Here is an 18097-nt window from a genome sequence, read left to right as displayed (position 1 = left end):
GGTGGCAGAGCACTGGAGCTGGCAGGAGGATGACAGCAGGTTGCCTGCCGGCTCTGCTGGGCTTGCCACTCCTTTGTGTGAGGGTGAAGGGCAGCTCTCTCCTCTCCTCCTCCTCGCTATCTGCCCGCTGCCAGGCAGGGGCAGGTCCCTCCCAAGGCAGGCGAGTCCCACACGGAAGTCAAGGCACTCCTGGCTCACATGAGACCTGGGGCAAAGGAGCTGGGGAAGGAAGCCCCACGCTGCGAGGAGCCCCGGGAGCCTCCGGGCTTGTTCTGCCTCTGGCTTCGCCTTCACCAGCTGCTGAGAGACCTGCCCGGAGCGGCCGGAGGAGAGAGGGGGAAAGAAAGAGGCTCTCCGCTCCACCATGCAGGTAGGAAACAGAAATTGCTCAGCCAGGGGCTTGCTTTTAGGCACTTCTGAGCCACTTGCAGCCTAGGAAGGCGGGACACCCTAAGCCCCAGTCTCCACCAGTCGTGTGTCTCAGCCTTTAGGGCACTCACCGAGTACCAGAAGCTTCCCGCTCCTCTCTCCAGCAAGCAGCCTCCTTCCTCCCATGAAGGTGTGACCAAGAAGTGTGTGCCGCTGGCCAGGTGCTTCCCGCAGCTGGGGAGCGAGGGGAGCCAAGCCCCACACACCACCCCCTCGGGCCACAGGGTCACCTCTGCCCCTCCTGTTGGTGCCAGGGGACAGAGGTGCTGGAGCACAGATGAGAGAAGGATGGCTTGAGCTGGGATCAGCTCTTCGGTTATATAAACCCAGAGAGAGTCACAGCGGAGGTGGCAGCCCCAGAGGCTTCAGGGGAGCCTGAAATAAAGCAAGAGCAGAGGGAGCTATGCCAGCTTGTTCCTCCAGCCTGAAATGATGTGATTCCAGAAGCCAGGCAAAGTCTCCAAAGCTGGGGCAGCTGGCAGATGTTGAGGTCTACCATCAGCTTGTGCAATTCCAGACTGACACAGTTCAAAGGCTGAACAGAATGGCTGGAGTTGGAAAGGACCTTAAAGATCACTCAGTCCCAACTCCCCTGCCCTGGGCAGGGACACCTCTTACTAGACAAGGTTGCTCAAAAGTCTCATCCTGCCTAGTCTTAAACACTTTCAGGGATGAGACATCCACAACTACTTTGGGCAACCTGTTCCAGTGTCTCACCACCCTCATAGTAAAGAACTTCCTCCATGGTTTCTTAGGAAACTCTAAGGAAAGGCAGTGCTTGTGAGAAACAACCCTGGGAGAAGAGCAGTTTGATCAGTGGGAGATGGGAACCACCTGAGCCTTCATCAAGACACAATTAGAAAGGGAAAGGTGGGTGCAGGACCCTGTCCAGGCTGGGGTTACTCACACTGGTGACTACACCCCCAGCACAGGGCTCCTGCTCCCATCTCTCTTCAGAGTCCAGCAGCCTCACTCAGGACAGCAGCAGGAGAGACACCAGGAGCCCTTTTCCCCCCCATTTAAATTCCTGCTTCTCCTTGTGCTGGTTGCTTCTTTTGCACCTTCACACATCACACCTCCAACCCTGCTCCAGCCACGAGGAGAGGAAGAGTAGATCAGGCCCTGTCCTCCATACTGGCAGGGATTAGAGTCCAAGGTTTACACAGTGCTGCCAAGCTGTGGTGGCCTTGCCCACACGCGGGGCTGGCCTGACTGCCCTGTGCTGCCAGAGTCAGGCACTGGCACCACTCCCCCAGGACTAAAACTGTAGTTGTGGGGGCACCCAAAGTCACTGCCTGCTGCAGCTGTCCCCATGAACATGGCACATCTGGCCCCGACAGCAGGCTGGCATCCTGCACAAGGCTCTGAGCAGCCGAGGCTGGCAGCCACCTGTGCCTCGCAGGATGCTAGCAGCCCTGCAAATACAAAGCTGCAGCCCCCCCGAACACAGAGCTGCAGGGCTGGGCACTGGCAATTCCTGTGCCGGTCAGGAGGTAACTCAGATCCCTGTCTGCTTCCCAGTCCTGAGCAGGGCGATGGCTGCACTGCAGAGCAGACACCAGGAGGTAACTCATGTTGCTATGGGAACAGCCATTACCCAGGACAACCTCCTTGCCCAGAGCCACACCGGCCCTCAGGGCTCAGCTGGAAAATCAGAGAGCAATAAGTCCCTCTTCAGGTTTAGATAAGTGCTGGGAAACTCAGGGGGTGGAGAAGGAGGGGCAGGATCTGGCACAAGGGCAGTAGCTCCTCATTTCTGGGGTCAATGCATCAGGACTTGTTACTGTCACTAAAGGACTAAGGGGCTGAGCATGAACCAGAGTGGGACTGTTTGAATGAATAAACCCAAGGAGCACATCTCCAGCTTTGGTTACTGCACCAGTTCCTCAGGGATACAGGAAGGGAGGCAGGTCCAGCAGTCAGCACTTACCACCATTGCTTACCCATGCCCCTAGGCCTCCTTCCCACAGCAGAAATGAGATCTTGCCACCGTAAGACTGAGACCTGAAAGTGCTGCAAGAGATAGCTGAGCCCAGTAGGAGAAACTGCTCCAGCCTGAGGAGCCTTACACCCTGCAGCCCTCTCATCGGTGTCAGGTCTGAGAGCAGTGATGCCACTTCTGGGAGAGCTGGTGGAGAAGGGATGCTCTGCAGGCTCAGCCCCAAAGCTCTCCCCATACAGAAGGCCCTGAGGCACAGGCAGGGGCACAGGGGGCAGGACTCCACCACTCTGTTCACCCAGCTTGGCTACAGGCCAAGCCCTAGGGCTAGATGCATCCCATTTGTGAGCCTGCCATGGTAACTGCATCAGCCTCTTCTTCAGGGAATGAGTGTGCTGGTCAGGATGCTTTGAGTCCCCAGCAGAGGAGCAGCCTGAACATGAAAACAGAAGCTGTGATGCCAGCAGGTCCATTTGCCTCATCCTGAGCAGAATAGCTGGGCCAAGGGGCAACTAAGAACACCCTGAACCCCCTTGTCCTAGCAGCAAGGATGCAGGGGTCAAGAGTAGAGCTGGAAGGCTGGCAGCCAGGATGAGGCTGGTGCACACAGGCAAGAATGAGGCAACATGACCTGCAGAGACAGCATCTGTACCAGCATCAGGGCATCAGCAACGGGTCTGAGCCCTGCCGTGGCTCCTGCTCCCTCCCTTGTGTCCAAGAGGTGCTCTTGGCTGGGGACAGGAAGAACTGCTGCGTCAGTTGGGCACTTTCTCACCTGAGACAAACCCCAGTTCTCCCACCATAAAGCTGCTCAGAGCTCTGGCACAGCAGATGGCAGCACCATGACCCACCTCTGCAACTTGACCTAACTTGGGGCACCTTCTAGCAGTGAGGAGTTCTGGTTTAGAGAACTTACTGTAGCAGCAGCTCTGGGGAATAAGGTCCCTCTCCTCAAGCCCTCTCACCTTGCTTTCCGTTGATCAGCCTCCTCACAGCTCTTTCGCTTTGGGTGAGGCCCCAGCTCCACGTGGGAGAGGGTTTGGCAGAGCACTTCAATCCTTTCCTCATCCTGATCGCTCCTGCTCCCACGGCCTCACTCTTTAGTGGAAGCCTGGAACCCAGATCTTACATCAGGGCACGGTTGCACCACCACTGCTCTGCACCCTCCTCTGCAGCTGGAGGAACTTGTCTGGCTGGCCACCGTTCCAGATCACAGCATCTTTGGTGGCAACGCCGAGGGACCACACTCCATTTCCTTCCTGCTTCTGCACGGCATCCTTGTGCCCCGGGGATCAGCGGCGTCCCTGCGCCCCCGGGGACCAGCGGCGTCCCTGCGCCCCCCGGGGCTGCACCTTCGAGCACATCAGAGAACTGCAAAAGGAACCACAAAATTCTGGGTTTCAGACAAGATCCATTCCCTGCCTCGCCACAGCATGGCCTGCAGAGCATCTTTACTATGCTCACATTTGTATCTATTGGATCCTGAGGGTATTCACTGGGATCCTCTTTCCAGCTGGATGGACTGATCCCCTCTTTCCCGAGAGGGAATTATGGCTACAAAACCAGGCTGAGGTCACAGCAGGAAGCCAGACACAAAAGATAGGGCTAAAGTACTTCGAGGCTGAGGTGGTCCAGTTCTGGGTGCCCACCAGATCCAAGGCTGCTTCTGCAGATACCGGGGGACAACACTGGGCAGAGGGAAGCTGCTGTCCTGCACTCACCTTTTTGCTTCATCAGAGCTGCAGCACTGGGGTTAAAGGATTAAAGAGTGAAGGTGAGGAGCAGCACTGGCCCCTGCAGACCCTCTCTTTTTGGAGCCAGTAGGACACAGGAGGGAGTCAGCAGAAGCCAAGGGTCAGCAGTTTGTCCTCCCCTCTCCAGCCCTTTGCCACAGACTGAGGCACCCAAGATGCTTTCGAGGAACTCATTTGCCACCTGCCCTGGTGAAGCTATGGGGCTGAGCAACCTCTGGTTGTCCCTGCCAGGCTCTTCCTTTGCCAGAATTCAAAGCCACCCTCCCCACCCATTCCAAGTTGCTGGCAGAGCCCTGTCTGAGTGGGGCAGAGGGTGGTTAGAGGCTGCTAAAGCCACGGGAGCAGGCAGGGAACCAAGTGCTGACATGTGCGCAGCACAAGCGTGAGGACATTGGGTGAAATGAGAAGAGCAAAAGTCCAGGACAGAGGGAAGGGTTTGAGGGTTTTCCTCTTCTCTGGCTCCCTTGTGACCCAGTGTTGGGTGTTGCATGAGCTCAGGAAAGGCTGCAGACACTCAGAGAGCAGCAATCCCTCCAGGGCCCCTAAAGACTCCAGAGTGAAGAGCAAGAATGCATGGGAGGAGGGATCAGACAATCCTGCTCTCACTCTCCTCAGGCATCCCATCGTGGCTGTTGGGAGAGGAACAGGGCAGGTGGAACTGGACACTACATTGCAATGCTGTTAGGTCTGCAGGGGTTCAGTCCTGATGTTCTGCAAGCACAACCACAAACATGCCCTGAGGCACCCAAACCATCTGCCAGGAGCCTGCTGAAGCCTACACTGATTTTCTCGTCTACAGGATGAAATTCTACTGACTCCCTGGAGGGACTTCCCTGTCGAGGACACAGATCCCTTTGCCCCCCCAGTAAGTGTCCCCCCCCCACCCCTGCATGGCTCACAAGGGAGCAGGGCAGTGTCAAGGCAGCAGCTGTCTCAGCTTCCCCAACCCCATACCTTGCTCGCTCCCAGTTCCCTCCATGCAGTGATGATGAAGGTCAAAGCCTCTCAGAGGTAGGAGCTGAAAGGGAGAGGTCTCATCCTGCCACCCTCACAAATTCCCTGGTCTGTCCCTTCAGCAGGATGAAGAGAAGTGGGACTTTGTCCTGGTAAGTGACATCCACGAAGTGGGCAGCCAGAAGGAGATCAAGAGGAAGAAATTCCTGGATGAGCTGAGCAAGAAGGGGTTCATCATCAAGGTGAGGGGCTGTAGGAGGGAAAAGCAGTGAAAATGTGGCCATCTGTGGTACCCTGGTGTGGGCTCCTGCATCCCAGGAGATAAGGGAGAGCTGAAACATTGAGCTGATCACTGCATTGGTGCTGGAACCCAAACCATTTGTTCAGCTGGGGCAGACCCCACCCCAAGACTCACTCAGCCCCTGGCAGTGCAGCCCCTTTCCCTGCCCCTCTGGCCCTGCCAGCACTCTTCTAACAGCTCTACTCTCCCCCCACCAGAAAATCGAGGACAAGAAGCTCTTTTATGGGGTCCGTGCCCCCAGACAGATCTTTAAGAAATACCAGTGGCTGCTGAGGAACCCTGACAGCAGGTGGCAAAACTCTGATGCCCATCAGGATGTACCAGTGACCACCAGGTAGGTGCTGCGTGGGGCTGCTGACCTCCAGCATCTTGCAGTCCCCTTCCCCCACACCAGCACCCAGCTCAGCTCACTGCTGTCCCAGGCTCCTCAGCTTCCACAGAAGGTCACCTCCACCTACCACATGCAAAGCTGTCAGCTTCTCACTGTCCACAGCCAGCTCCCCTCTTTCCTCCCTGGGTTTTGGTGCACTCTTCCTCTCTTTCTTCCCACTTTTCAGGGCCACACAACACAACCTGTCCCCCCCCCCAGCAGTCTCTAACCCCACTTTCTCCTTGCTCAGGATACGGATCGTGAACTTCATCCTGCAGAACACGGTGACACCCGACCTTGGTAAGGGACCAGGGCCAGCAGGGGAGATTCCCAGCCTGGCTCGGGCACAGGCAGCCCCAGCTCAGAGCAGTGCATCTGCTGCCATCTAAAGAGGTGGGAGATATGAACTGCAGAAACAGTGACAGCTTCCTGCTCCCTCTCCCCAACCCCCTGACCTCAGCTGCCCAGTGCTGCTCTCCTGTGTCCCTAAAGACCTCATCCCTCTCTGACACCCAAAGACAGGCAAGGTAGAGGGTATTAGTTCTCTGCTGTCCTTAAGGGCCTGCTCTGTGCTGCCAGAACCAGGCACAGCTTGCAGCACCTCAAAGATTAGTGCTGATCCCTCCTGGAGAGCTCAGCCTCTCCCAGGAGTTTTTCCTGCTCCATTAAGAGGCTCCAGGAGAGGTCTGGGGACAAGTCTGCCTGGCAGGGAGCACACAGAGCTTTGCTAACATTCCCTATTCTGCTCTGCTCCCAGAAAAGCTACATGACTTGATGAAGAAGAAGGTCTTTGAGGCTTCATTTCCCCTGCATGAGGTGAGGCCAAGTGCAGTGTGTTGGAGGAAAAGCCACCAGTGGTGGAGAAGCACGGCTGGGGAGGCCTTTGGCAACTGGGTCTTCATCAAGACCTCTCTGGATGAAGGGCATGACAAAGCTCCCAACAGCAGCCTGGGAGCTGGGCTGGGAGATAATCTTGTCCTAGTCATCCCCTGTCCAACAATCTTCTCTGCCTGCAGAAAGAAGAGGTAAGGGAGTTCCTGAAGGAGAAATGGGCTCGCTGGAGAAGCATATTTCACCATCAGCCAATTGAAAAGATCAGGTAATGCTGGCAGAAGAGCCACAGCAGAGCCTTCTAACCAAGTGCCCCCACCTGAGACTCGGAGAGCTTTGAGCCCTTTGCCAAGCTCCTGTGTTCCCTTTTACATCATTAGTCTGAATCTGGCTCCTCTTCCACATCTTGGGCTGCTACTGAAGCATGCAGAGTCCTTACCTTGAGGAGCAGCCCCATGGCACCAAACCTAGCTAATTTGGCAGCAGGGTTTAATTAACCCACTTCATTTTCAACTACAGACTCCCACATTCAAAGGCAAGGGCAAGTGGGACCAGCACTGCTGCAGCACATCCAGCCTGGGGCAGAACCTGGGGCATCAGAGGCAACAAGGGGCTCCTGTGACCACAGCTAAAGCCAGGGCAGGGCACAGCTCCTGTCTGCAAAGGGGAAGGAAACCAATTCCCCATGGTCAGGGGAAGAGGGCAAAAAGACCACAGGGCTCCACAAAGCTGTCAGGGATGTCAGAAACGCTGAAAGGGAGATGTGCTCTCTCCTTCCTTAAGTGTTTGTCACACTTGACAAGCCCAGCAGAGGCTCTGCTGGTGCACAAGGTTGGAGAGCTCTCCATTCCTGGGGTCAGAACACCAGGACTTGTTGCTACCTCTAATGGATTAAGAGGCTGAGGAAGAACCTGTGGAGAGCGTTGGGTTTATTTGTTCAAACACAGCCCAGGGAGCACATCCCCAGCTTTGGTTGCTGGCACCAAGTGAATTCCTCAGGGATACAGGAAGTGAGGCAGGTCCAGCAGTCAGCACTTACCACTATTTCTTACCCATGCCCCCAGTCCTCTTCTCCTCACCAGAAAGGAGAACTTGCCACCTCAAGACTGAGACCCAAAAGTGCTGCAGGAGATAGCTGAACCCAGCAGGAGAAACTGCTCTGGCCTGTGGAGTCTTGCACCCTGCAGCCTTCTCACCTTCTTCTCAAGCTGTTCTGTAGGCACCAGTTGTAACTTGGCCTCAGCTGCTCCCACCTCTCTTACCTGGCACACGGTCATCTGGATCACATGAAGGCATTCTCCCCTTGGGTTAGACCCTCTGGGCTCCCTTCTCAGAAAGACAGAAGCAGAGCCCTTGGTATTGAAGTGGGTATCACTGAGAGTGGCTTCACTCTGGCAAATTAACCAAAGGTTTGTTTGCACCAGTCACCAGGTGGACCAAGAACATGAGAAGCTTTCTCCTGGGCTCCTCTGAACCCCTCCAGGACAGAATGCCCTGCCCCATGCCGTACAGACCCAGCCAGACCCCACTACATCCTCATCTTTCTCCCTGCCCTGTGTCCACCTCTGACCTGGAGCTGTGCTCTCTGCCCCTCGGTGATGTCCACCATGCACTTCAGTCCGTTCCCATGCAGTCAGTGTGAGGAGGCTCAGCTGCTGCTGCTGCTGCTGCAATCCCCATGGGAGTGCTGCACACTTGGGGTCCCTCCGGCTGGGCTGACTCAAACCCAAACCCACCACGCTCCTCAGACAGCACTGTTCCTCCTGGCCCCAACATCCCTTTGGGGTAGAAGAGTATCTTCAGTAACCCCCAGCAATACCATGTCTCCCACTGGCCACAAGCCACACCTCACCACTCCTTCCAGGTGCTATTTTGGCGAGAAGGTGGCCTTGTACTTCGCCTGGCTGGGCTGGTACACGCGGCTGCTGGGCATCGCGGCGGTGGCCGGCTCCATTGTCTTCGTGATTGGGATCACCATTTTCAACTCCAGCCAGGTGAGGTAAGGCAGCTGGGGTGCCAAACACACCCTGTCCTCCAGCCTTTGCTCTGCCAGGCAGCTTTAAGAGAGTCACCCCCTTTGCTCCCCTCTACACCTCTCTCTTTCTCCAGCAAGGAGATCTGTGAAGCTAACACCACCATCATGTGTCCTCTCTGTGACCAGAATTGTCCATTCTGGTACCTCTCTGACACCTGCACCTATGCTAAGGTAAGCAGACTCCTTCCCAAGACAACCTCAAGGTAAAAGATGGGGAAACATAACCCACCCTGCTAGCAGAAGACAACCCAGCAGGACTCCACTAAGCTCTGTAAGAAGGAGGAGATACAGCCAGGTCATGGTCTCCCTCCATCACCACCGAGGAAGAGTTTACCACTCTCAAGCCCCAGTGTCCCTCCCCTTCCTTTGCCTTCTTGCAGCATCTTTGCCTGCTCAGGGGAGGGCACAAGAGGAGCACTGAATGCAGAGGCCCCTCCCCAGCCCCCAAGCTGCCACAAGCCCCTGCCCCTCACTGTCACCATCACATTCTTCCTTGATCTTCTCCAGGTCACCCACATGATTGACAACGAGGCGACAGTTGTGTTTGCCATGTTCATGGCAATCTGGGGTAGGTATCCACATCCTGGGGCCAGGCACAGACAGCCTGGAAGAAGAATCAGCCCTTTGTGACACAGGGGGAGAGGAGCTGGAGGAAAGCAGGACGCAACATAGCTTCAGGGGCCTTTGAGTCCTTACCTCCTCCACTTCCAGAGCCATCAGCTCCCCTTTCAAGCAAGCAAGGAACAAAATCACCCCAGCAATCATCTCCAGCTCCCCAAATGCACCTTGCCTGTCCTGCCTGAAAGCTTTTACTCCTGCACCCATCACACACTCCTGCAAAGGACCCAACAGCTTCTCCGGCTGGGCTCTTCGAGCAGCTGCCTGTAGGTGGTGGCAGCTGCAGGCAGGAGGGACCACCAGCACCCTTATCAACCTCTCCAGGTTGCTGCCTGACCTCTGAGCTGCTGTGGAACAAGCATAGCAGACCGGTGGGCTCTGAGCTGATCTGGTCCCATCACCACATCATCTACACACCATATCTGGCTCTACTGCAGCCCTTTCAGCCTCAAATACCATCAGAGGTGCAGGCTGAGAGTTCACCCTCTGAGACCATGGTCTGAGCAGGTCATGGAAGTGGTCTTGCATGCAGCTATGGACTGCTTTACACAGGGACAAGCCAGATGAAAGAAGGGGTGGCTGTGAATGCATCTGCAGCAATGCAGCCATGCCAAGGTGCAGGGCACCAATGCCACTCAAAAGGTGGATTTGTCATTAACCCAGACTAATGTGGCTGGATGGTGCCATGCAGACATAGGCACCACAGCTGAACATCTCTGGAGCTTACTCTAGTTTGTAACAGATCCCCTAAGACACAAGAGGTGAGCTGACCTCCAGTGAAAACTGCTGCATGTTCAGGTTCCTTTTTGTGTCCAGGGCCCTAATTTGCCACCAGGACAGATGGTGACATGAGCATCCATCCTGCTTTGTGGGATAGAAGGGTGACTTCATATCCAGAGCCATCCCCAAGTGTCACAATGTTCTCTCCTTCCCCACACAGCCACTGTGTTCCTGGAGCTGTGGAAGAGGAATAGAGCCACTGTTGTCACCAACTGGGACCTGTACGGGTGGGATGAGGAACAGGTGAGGATGTAAACATCTAATGGAGACACTTAAACAGCAAAGCCAGCACCTGACAGCCCTGGGAGAGATGGAGATCTCTAGAGCATTAAGCAGATGCTGACCTCTTCACAAGGGCCTGAACTCACCCAGCACTGGCCAAGCTGTTGTGGGTTGGGTGTTCATCCCATATGGCCATTAACGCACAGCCCCTGGACTTCCCACCACCCAAGCAGAGCCCTGCTGGGCCTTTCCTTCCCCCTTTTGGGATTTCCTGAAGACATTTTTTGCAGGAGGAGCTGGCCTTGGAGCTGATCAACAACTTGCAGCACGAGCCCCGGCAGTACCAGCACTCCTACTTCCGCAGCACCATCGTTCTCGTCTTGGTGCTGGTGATGGTACGTGCCAGGGGGACCATGGGGAGACTTGCTCTAAGGACACAGAGGCTTTCCTCCTGCTCTCCTGCAAGATCAGCACCTCAGTGTGTCCGACTGCTGGAGCAAAGGCAGAAGCCAGGCGGTTAGGGCAGGTTTGCATCCATCACAATGGTTCAGGAGCCTCGCTGTACTCACAGCTTGCTGTGCTGGTGGGACAGGCCAACCACCCTTTGGGCACGCAGGCTGAAGGCTCTGCTCTTGTAGCAGAAGGCAGTGAGAGGCATACCCTCGATGCCCTCTTTTCTCCCCACTGGCCAGTGGGGAGGGTCTAGAAGAGGAGTTTAGGCAGAGATAATTTCTCATCCTACCTGAAGAGTGTCAGCTTGCATTTGAGGCCACATCCAGACGAAGGGAGCCAGGGCTGGAAGAGCTGGTGGTCCTCGGGCCCTCCCTGCACAGCTTCTCACCCCCACAGATGGCGGTGACGATCGGCATCGCCCACGCGCTGGTCATTTACCGCGTGGTAGCCACAGCCCTCTTCAGCCAGAGCCACTCCGAGTTCCTCCGCGAGCAGGCCAACACGGTGGCCGTGATGACAGGGGCCGTGCTGCACTACATCACCATTGTCATCATGACCAAGGTGCGGAGCACGGCACGGGGCAGGCAGCGAGCCTTCACCTTGCTGCTCCACCATCAGCCCCCCTCTCTCATTCTGTGCCTCTCCCGCAGGTCAACAGGCGCGTGGCCCTCTTCCTCTGTGACCTGGGTAAGGCCAACTTGGGCTGGCTTCAACCTGCCCCCCTGCAGCCACCCTCGTGGGCCCCCAATGCAGCCAACCTCCTGGACCCTTCCCTTCCTCCACCACCACAAAGCACCTACCGAGCAGCTCGTGCCGTGCAGGTCCCCACGGGAGTCCAGCAGCCCTCTAAGGCACAAGCCTATCTGTGTGCCACATGCTGGCTGCCCCACAGCCACAATAGGCTTTGGAGAGGTGGTCACCCACACGGCCAAGGCTTGGCATGAGCAGGAAAGCCACCAGAGCAGCAGGAGAGGTCACAACACAGCTTTCCTCCCAGCTGAAGGGCTGCTTCTCCAGCAACTCTGGCTCTGTGGGACCTCCCTGCTTAGCTGAGTTCAGCCTCATCAAAAGGCTCAAGTGAAGGGCAGGGAGGGCTCCATGAGTAGTAGTAACACCCTCCTAACCTTCAAGGTGCTGCTGTGGCATCTAGGGAGGCACAGGGAAGGGTCCACTTCTCTGTCACCAAGTCCCTGGCCTTCCTTTCATTCCCCAGAGAAACCAAGGACCTTCACTCAGCGTGAGAAGAATTTCACCATGAAGATCTTCACCTTCCAGTTCTTCACACACTTCTCCTCACTCATCTACATTGCCTTCTTCCTGGGACGGTGAGTGGTGGCTGGGGACCCTGGGGGAGAGGAGCCTGGGGTTGGGACAACCCCAACACCTAGGGACAGAATAGTCCCTTCTCCCTCCTTGCCAGGCACTGAGATCCCACTTGGGACCTCAGGAGGGCCATGACTTCTCCTGTGAGCATGGTGGGTGGGGGAAGCCCCTTGCTTCTCTACTAGTGCCTGGAGAATGATGCCCTCCATCCTACACTTGGACCTTCTTGGGGCACAACAGACCTCACTGTTACTTCCTTGCCCAGGATCAATGGCCACCCAGGGAACTATGTCCGCATTGCTGGCAAGTGGAGGCTGGAGGAGGTGAGGGACCCCACACCACCACTCCTGCTCTTCCTTCCCCTGCTGCCCGGCAAGGCTCTGAGGATCTCAGCTCCCTCCCATTGTGCCTGCTTTGACCAAACAGTCCCTGAGGCCAGGCCACAGGCCATAACTCCTCTCTTCTCATCCCTTTCAGTGCCACCCCAGCGGCTGCATCACTGACCTCTTCATCCAGATGGCCATCATCATGCTGCTCAAACAGACCATCAGCAATGTGATGGAGTATCTCATCCCGTAAGCTCTGCTCCAGCCCGTAGAGAATTCACTCCTGAGTGTCAAGGGCAGCTTCACAGCTCCTGCAGAGCTTCATCCTGGTCTTTGGGGCCAGGATTTCCTCCTTTTCCTCCTCCAGGTGGTCAAAGCTGGTGCTGGCAGCATCTGGGCCCCGCTGTCCTCTGCAGGCAGCCCTACAAATGCTCCCTCCCCTTGCAGCTGCATCGCCCACAAGCTACGCAAGAAGCCGCAGCGCCCCAAGAAGAGGAGCATGGTGCTGGGAGAGGAGGAGGAGGCTGAGGACCCCTGCAAACGGCAGTGGCTGAACAACTACCGACTCAACGAGGTCAACATCTTCAGCCTGTTTGATGAGTTCTTGGAGATGGGTACGTAGGGCACGGGAGGTGAGCCAGGAGGGATCCGGGGTGCAGAGCCATGCGTCCTCCTTGGCTGGAGAGGGTCTGATGCTGGGGAGCTCATCTGTGGGCAAGGGAGAGCTCCAAGACACAGCTCTATGCTCAGCCCTGTTTCAGCTGTGGCACACCAAGCAGATCGTTCCCAAAACATGAGAGAGTAGGCCTTGTGCCCTGCCTAGAACCTTCCTGTCCTCCCAGGAGCGGTGACCACAAACCCAGCGTGGTCTCCCTGCTAGGGTGGCTCAATCCTGTGGGGGTCCACAGATCGCTCACTTCAATAGCCCTGTGAAAGCTGGATGTCTCCCATGGGGATGTGGGGTCCCCAGGACAGGTCTATCTCCCCCCTTCACAGCCCCTCAGACAAGCCACAAAGCAGGACAAACCCAGACAGCAAATCAGGACCCTGTGGAATGTCCTCTCTCTGGTGGCTTCCCACCAGCAACCAGCACTTTCCTCCTCTGCAGTGATCCAGTACAGCTTCACCACCATTTTCGTTGCTGCTTTTCCCCTTGCCCCACTCCTGGCCTTCATCAACAACGTCTTTGAGATCCACCTGGATGCCATCAAGATGATGCGGCTGTACCGGCGCATGGTGCCCAGGAAGGCAAACGACATCGGTGAGATGGGGCCCGAGGGGCTCCCTTCAGCCAGCACTGCTGCATGTACCAGTAGTGCCTGCTTCCTCAGCACGAAGCCCTGGAACATCCCTTCGAGGAGAGCACAGGGAGAGCTGTGGGATGGGGCAGGAGAAGCTACCAGAGAGCCCACAGAGGCTGAGGAGCGGTTTGGAGGCCTCCTGCCTTCACTTCTTCTGGCCATCAGCTGAAGCTCGAGGTTCTTCACCCTTGGAGCAGCAGCAGTGAGCTGGCAGAGGTCTTACCACCCGGTCCTCTCCCACAGGAATCTGGCTGCAGGTCCTGGAGGCCGTGGGCATCCTGGCTGTCATCGGGAACGGGCTGGTGATTGCCATCACCTCCGACTTCATCCCCCTGCAGGTCTACAAGTACACCTACAGCCCCTGCATGACAAAGAACAGCTCTGGTGTGGAGTGAGTGCTGCCCTGGCTGCTCCCAGTGGTGTCCCTGCCTGCCACAGAGCCATAAGGCAGCAGGATCCCCACAGTGGGGTGGGGGGCAAAGGGAGCGGGGGGGGCTTTACAGAGGGTAACATCTTCAGCCTCCCAATCACCTCCCATTCACATTGTTCCCGTGGTGGGTAAGCTGGTGGCCCTGAATGGAGAGAGCACCAGTAACACTGGAGAGCTGCAGGAAACCCTGGGGGCCCACACAAGCTCTCCTGCCCTCCCCTCTTTTCTACAAGCTTTGGCCCACTGGCCAAATCCATTCAGGATGGACGGAAGCCTCAGAGACCTCCATTTCCCCCAGGCTTTGTGCAAATAGGTAACCCTCCATGAAGGTGCTCAAGACCAGGTTGGATGAGGCTTTGAGCAACCCGATCCAGTGGAAGGCCTCCCTGCCCATGGGAGGAGGGTTGGAACAAGATGATCTTTAAGGTCCCTTCCAACCCAAACCAGACTGTGATTCTCTGAAACAAACCACGGGAAGGAATGCTGCAGGCAGATGGGTTCTATAGCAGTCAGAGTCTCCCAGGAGACATAAGAGCTGCAGACTTCAACCAGGACATGCCACAGTGGTCGTTCCCCCCAGCATGCACAGATGTGACTTTTCCCCCTGCAGCTGCTCCACTGGGTACATCAACCACAGCCTCTCCGTCTTCCGCATCCAGGACTTCGAGCCCCACACGAGGGCCGAGGCACTGCCCAACTTCAACAGCACCCAGAACAAGGAGTGCAGGTAACAGCAGCCCGGGGCCACTGCTCAGCACGGCTCCCCCACCCCCCTCACCATGGCATCCAGCCTGCAGCGGGCACAGGCAGTGCTGGGAGGCAGCCAAGGAAGCTGCTGGGGCTCCTCTTGGATGCCCATGGACACCCATCACGGGGGTCCCAGGCTGGCACTGACGGAGCTGTGCCGCAGGTACCGGGACTACCGGAACGCTGACGACTACAGCTACACGGTCCAGTTCTGGCACATCTTCGCTGCACGGCTCGCCTTCCTCATCCTCTTTGAGGTGAGCACCCAGGAGCCAAGAGGGGCAATTGGGTGGTGTGACACAGTGGAGTGGCAGCAGGGGACAACAGGGCACAGTAACTCAGCCCAAGGAGCTCCCTTCTGCCATGCCCTCTGCTCCCCACAGCATGTGGCGCTGTGTGTCAAGCTGATCGCAGCCTGGTACATCCCTGATGTCCCCCAGTCAGTCAAGAACCAAATTCTGGACAAAAAACACACCAACCTTCGGAAAGAACTGAGGTAAGTGATGCTCCAGGAGAGGTCAAAGGCTGCTGGGCTCAGAGATGGCACAGCCCAGCCAGGGACTTGCCTGGCTGCAGGAGCTCCTGAGCACCATGGTCAGGCTGACACCACCACAGGCATGGTGAAATTGGGACTGTACCTTTCTGCTGCCAGGGTAGCTCCTCCAGCAGCTTTTTCGGGTGGGCTTCTCCCCCCAGCTCTCAGCCCAGCTTCCACCACCTCAGACTTCCAGCAGAAAAAGAACTTTTTAAGATGAGCTGCATCAGCCATGGTTGAAGATCCATCTCCCCCACGCCTGTTCCCACACTCACCAGCCCAGGTGGCTTTTAACCACTCAAAGCCGCTGAAACAAGCCCCACCTGAGGCCATTCATCACTGGTGCCCACCAGGGAAAGGCTCTGCTTGGCTATGGCTATGCCTTCACAAAAAGAAAAGCTCTGAGTTAAAACGAGAAGTTTTGCCCAATTTTTCCATATCAAATTTGCTTTAAAATAGAATTAAGTATTTCAGCTGGAAACAGAACCAGTGTGGGAGAAAGCCACAGGCTGGGCCACCCTGGTGCTGTTGTCCTTCATGGGCCTCAGCTTTGGAGGAGGGCTCAGCCTGCCCCTTCTCACCATCACCCCGTCCCAGCTGCCACCCCAAAACCCAGGTGGGAGCAGCAGTGAATGAAGCTCAAGAGGCACCACAGTGCCACCGTGCAGCTTTCAGGCTCTGATTCCCTCGAGACAAGGATTTTCCACAAACTGAGTCACTTTTCTCCATTTATTCCTGGCAAGAGGCCCTGTTCCCACCCTGAGTGTTCCCACACCTCCCCATCACCTCTCAATCCAGGCAGTTCCCTCTCACCAATCCTCTCTCCTTTCTTCCCCAGCATGATGGAGTACTCCACTGAGGTGTAGCCACTGCTCTCCACAGAGAGCCATGGGATTTCAGCCCTTATCCCCAGCTTGGAAGTGCCATGGGCGTGAGAGGAACCACCGTGGCAGGGCCCATGGAAGCAAGCCACATGTCCCAGCTGTGACTGAGCTTGGACTTGAGCTGGGAAGTGACAACATGTTGGTGGCTTCACAGCAGCAGGGTCCTTTCCAGCTTGCATGGCCATCAGGAGGAAAGAAGCTGTGGCAGCCACCAGGGATGGTGCCTTCCCCACACACCAGGGAAGAGCTTTGGCACTGGGGATGAGCCACGGTGCAGCCTCCAGCCTGTGCTGTGCGAGCACGATGCTGGTCTGCAGGAGATAACCTGGCTCCATCAGTCCCTGCTCCAAGACGCTGCTGGCACCGTCAAGCCGCCGGGCACCTCGCTCCAGCTTCCCACTCCAGCTCTTCTCTTGCACTTTGCCCTCCGTGACCTCCCTGCTCTGGCACTGCCGATGAACTTGAGTCTTTCCTCCTTCCCCATGGCATGGCCACCACGTGGCTGCAGCTCCGACCTGCTGTTTTCATGGACACTGGGAAAAATGCTGGAATTAGGCTAACTGTGATTTGCTTTAAACCTACCTTGAGCACCATGAGAGCCGTGCCTGGCCCAAGAGCAAAATGGGTAAATAAACACAACAGCCACGCAGCCCCAGGCAGCCAGAACTTCAGCTGCTGCCACTCCTGCCTCCACATCACCCAAAGAAATCACTCCTCCAAGCCTGTGTCACTTCCAAGGTCGACAACCAAATGTGGCTGGGGCTGAATCAGCTGTGTAGCCCAGAGCTGGGGCAAGGATGGGTGCCGGCTGAGGAGTCACCCCACTTTGGCCACACAGTGGGAAACAACCCATTAGACGTACTGGGGTAACAAATAATGACCTGCACCCAAACCCCCGAGTGCTAGGGCTAGCAAGGCTGACCTCCTGCTAGCCTAAACCCCATTCCTGCCAGCGTGAGCCATTCCCACCTCCTTACACCCACCAGACTGGCTGGGGCCGCTGCCCCTCCCCTCGATGCCTGCAGTCAGGAGGGGTTCGTGGGCAGAACTGAGGAGTCGAACCCCTGATAAGCAAACGTGAGCAGCACAGGTCAGGAGTTCAGTCTTTCACCAGGGCTGATCTACCTTGTTCTGTATGTAAAAGTCAGGTAGTGCCAAGCCCCTGCTGCGGCTGCAGCCATCTCACTGTGCAGGTCTCCAGACCTTCTCCGGACATGCTCCAGTGCCCCCAACGTCCTTTTTGGGAGTGAGATTCCAACTGAATCCAGGCTTTGAGATACAGCCTCACCAAGGCTCAGTCCAGGGGAGGATCCTTGCCCTGCTCCTGCTGGCCACATTTGCTGACACCAGCCAGAAAGCCAGTGCCCTACACACACATCTCCATAGACACTGACACTTGACCCGGGGACAACGAACCCCGTGCTGCTGAGCACCGGCTGCGCACAAGCCCAGGGCACTTCATCAACAGTTCTGCCCTCGCCCCAGGCCCTGTCCGCAGGCCTAGGGGAGGCCCCGGGGCCGTGCTGAGCTGCCGTTACCCACCCGTCGGCACCCCTCGGGGTGAAGCCCCGGTCAGGATCCGGCAACCCAGTCCCACCGAGCCCGAAGAACAGGAAACGGCGCCGTGCGGACATGCTGGGAGCGCCGGGGCGGCGGCTGAACTGCAGTACCTGCTCTGCACCGCGCGGGGGAGACACTCCCGGTGCCGCCATGCACCTGCCCTGGAAACGCCGTGCAGGGACGGGACCCGATGGGCACCGTGTTAGAGCCTTCGCTGCCGGCCGGGCAGCTGTGGGGGCGGGGGGCTGCGCCCGGGCTGGGCAAACGGGCGTCGAGAGGCGTTCGCTGAACAAAGAACAGTAAAT

The 18097-nt window shown here is 56.9% G+C and overlaps 1 protein-coding gene across 1 annotated transcript; it reads left to right on the top strand.

Annotated features, from left to right (window-relative positions):
- The first annotated feature begins 198 nt into the window (after positions 1 to 198).
- On the top strand, positions 199 to 16916 carry ANO9 (anoctamin 9). The gene is made up of 25 exons (XM_064164033.1): positions 199 to 370; positions 485 to 672; positions 4922 to 4987; positions 5202 to 5318; positions 5575 to 5711; positions 5998 to 6047; positions 6505 to 6563; positions 6764 to 6846; positions 8443 to 8577; positions 8688 to 8784; positions 9121 to 9181; positions 10172 to 10254; positions 10524 to 10628; positions 11083 to 11247; positions 11337 to 11373; positions 11900 to 12011; positions 12275 to 12332; positions 12487 to 12584; positions 12783 to 12949; positions 13444 to 13596; positions 13880 to 14027; positions 14677 to 14793; positions 14977 to 15070; positions 15197 to 15309; positions 16187 to 16916. Exons 1-25 carry the CDS (start codon positions 199 to 201, stop codon positions 16212 to 16214), a joined length of 2643 nt encoding a protein of 880 aa, XP_064020103.1. The 3' UTR covers positions 16215 to 16916.
- The last annotated feature ends 1181 nt before the right edge of the window (positions 16917 to 18097 follow it).

This window comes from Pogoniulus pusillus, chromosome 24, assembly GCF_015220805.1.
Source record: "Pogoniulus pusillus isolate bPogPus1 chromosome 24, bPogPus1.pri, whole genome shotgun sequence".
Lineage (NCBI taxonomy): Eukaryota > Metazoa > Chordata > Aves > Piciformes > Lybiidae > Pogoniulus > Pogoniulus pusillus.
This window is presented reverse-complemented; position numbering and strand designations above follow the sequence as displayed.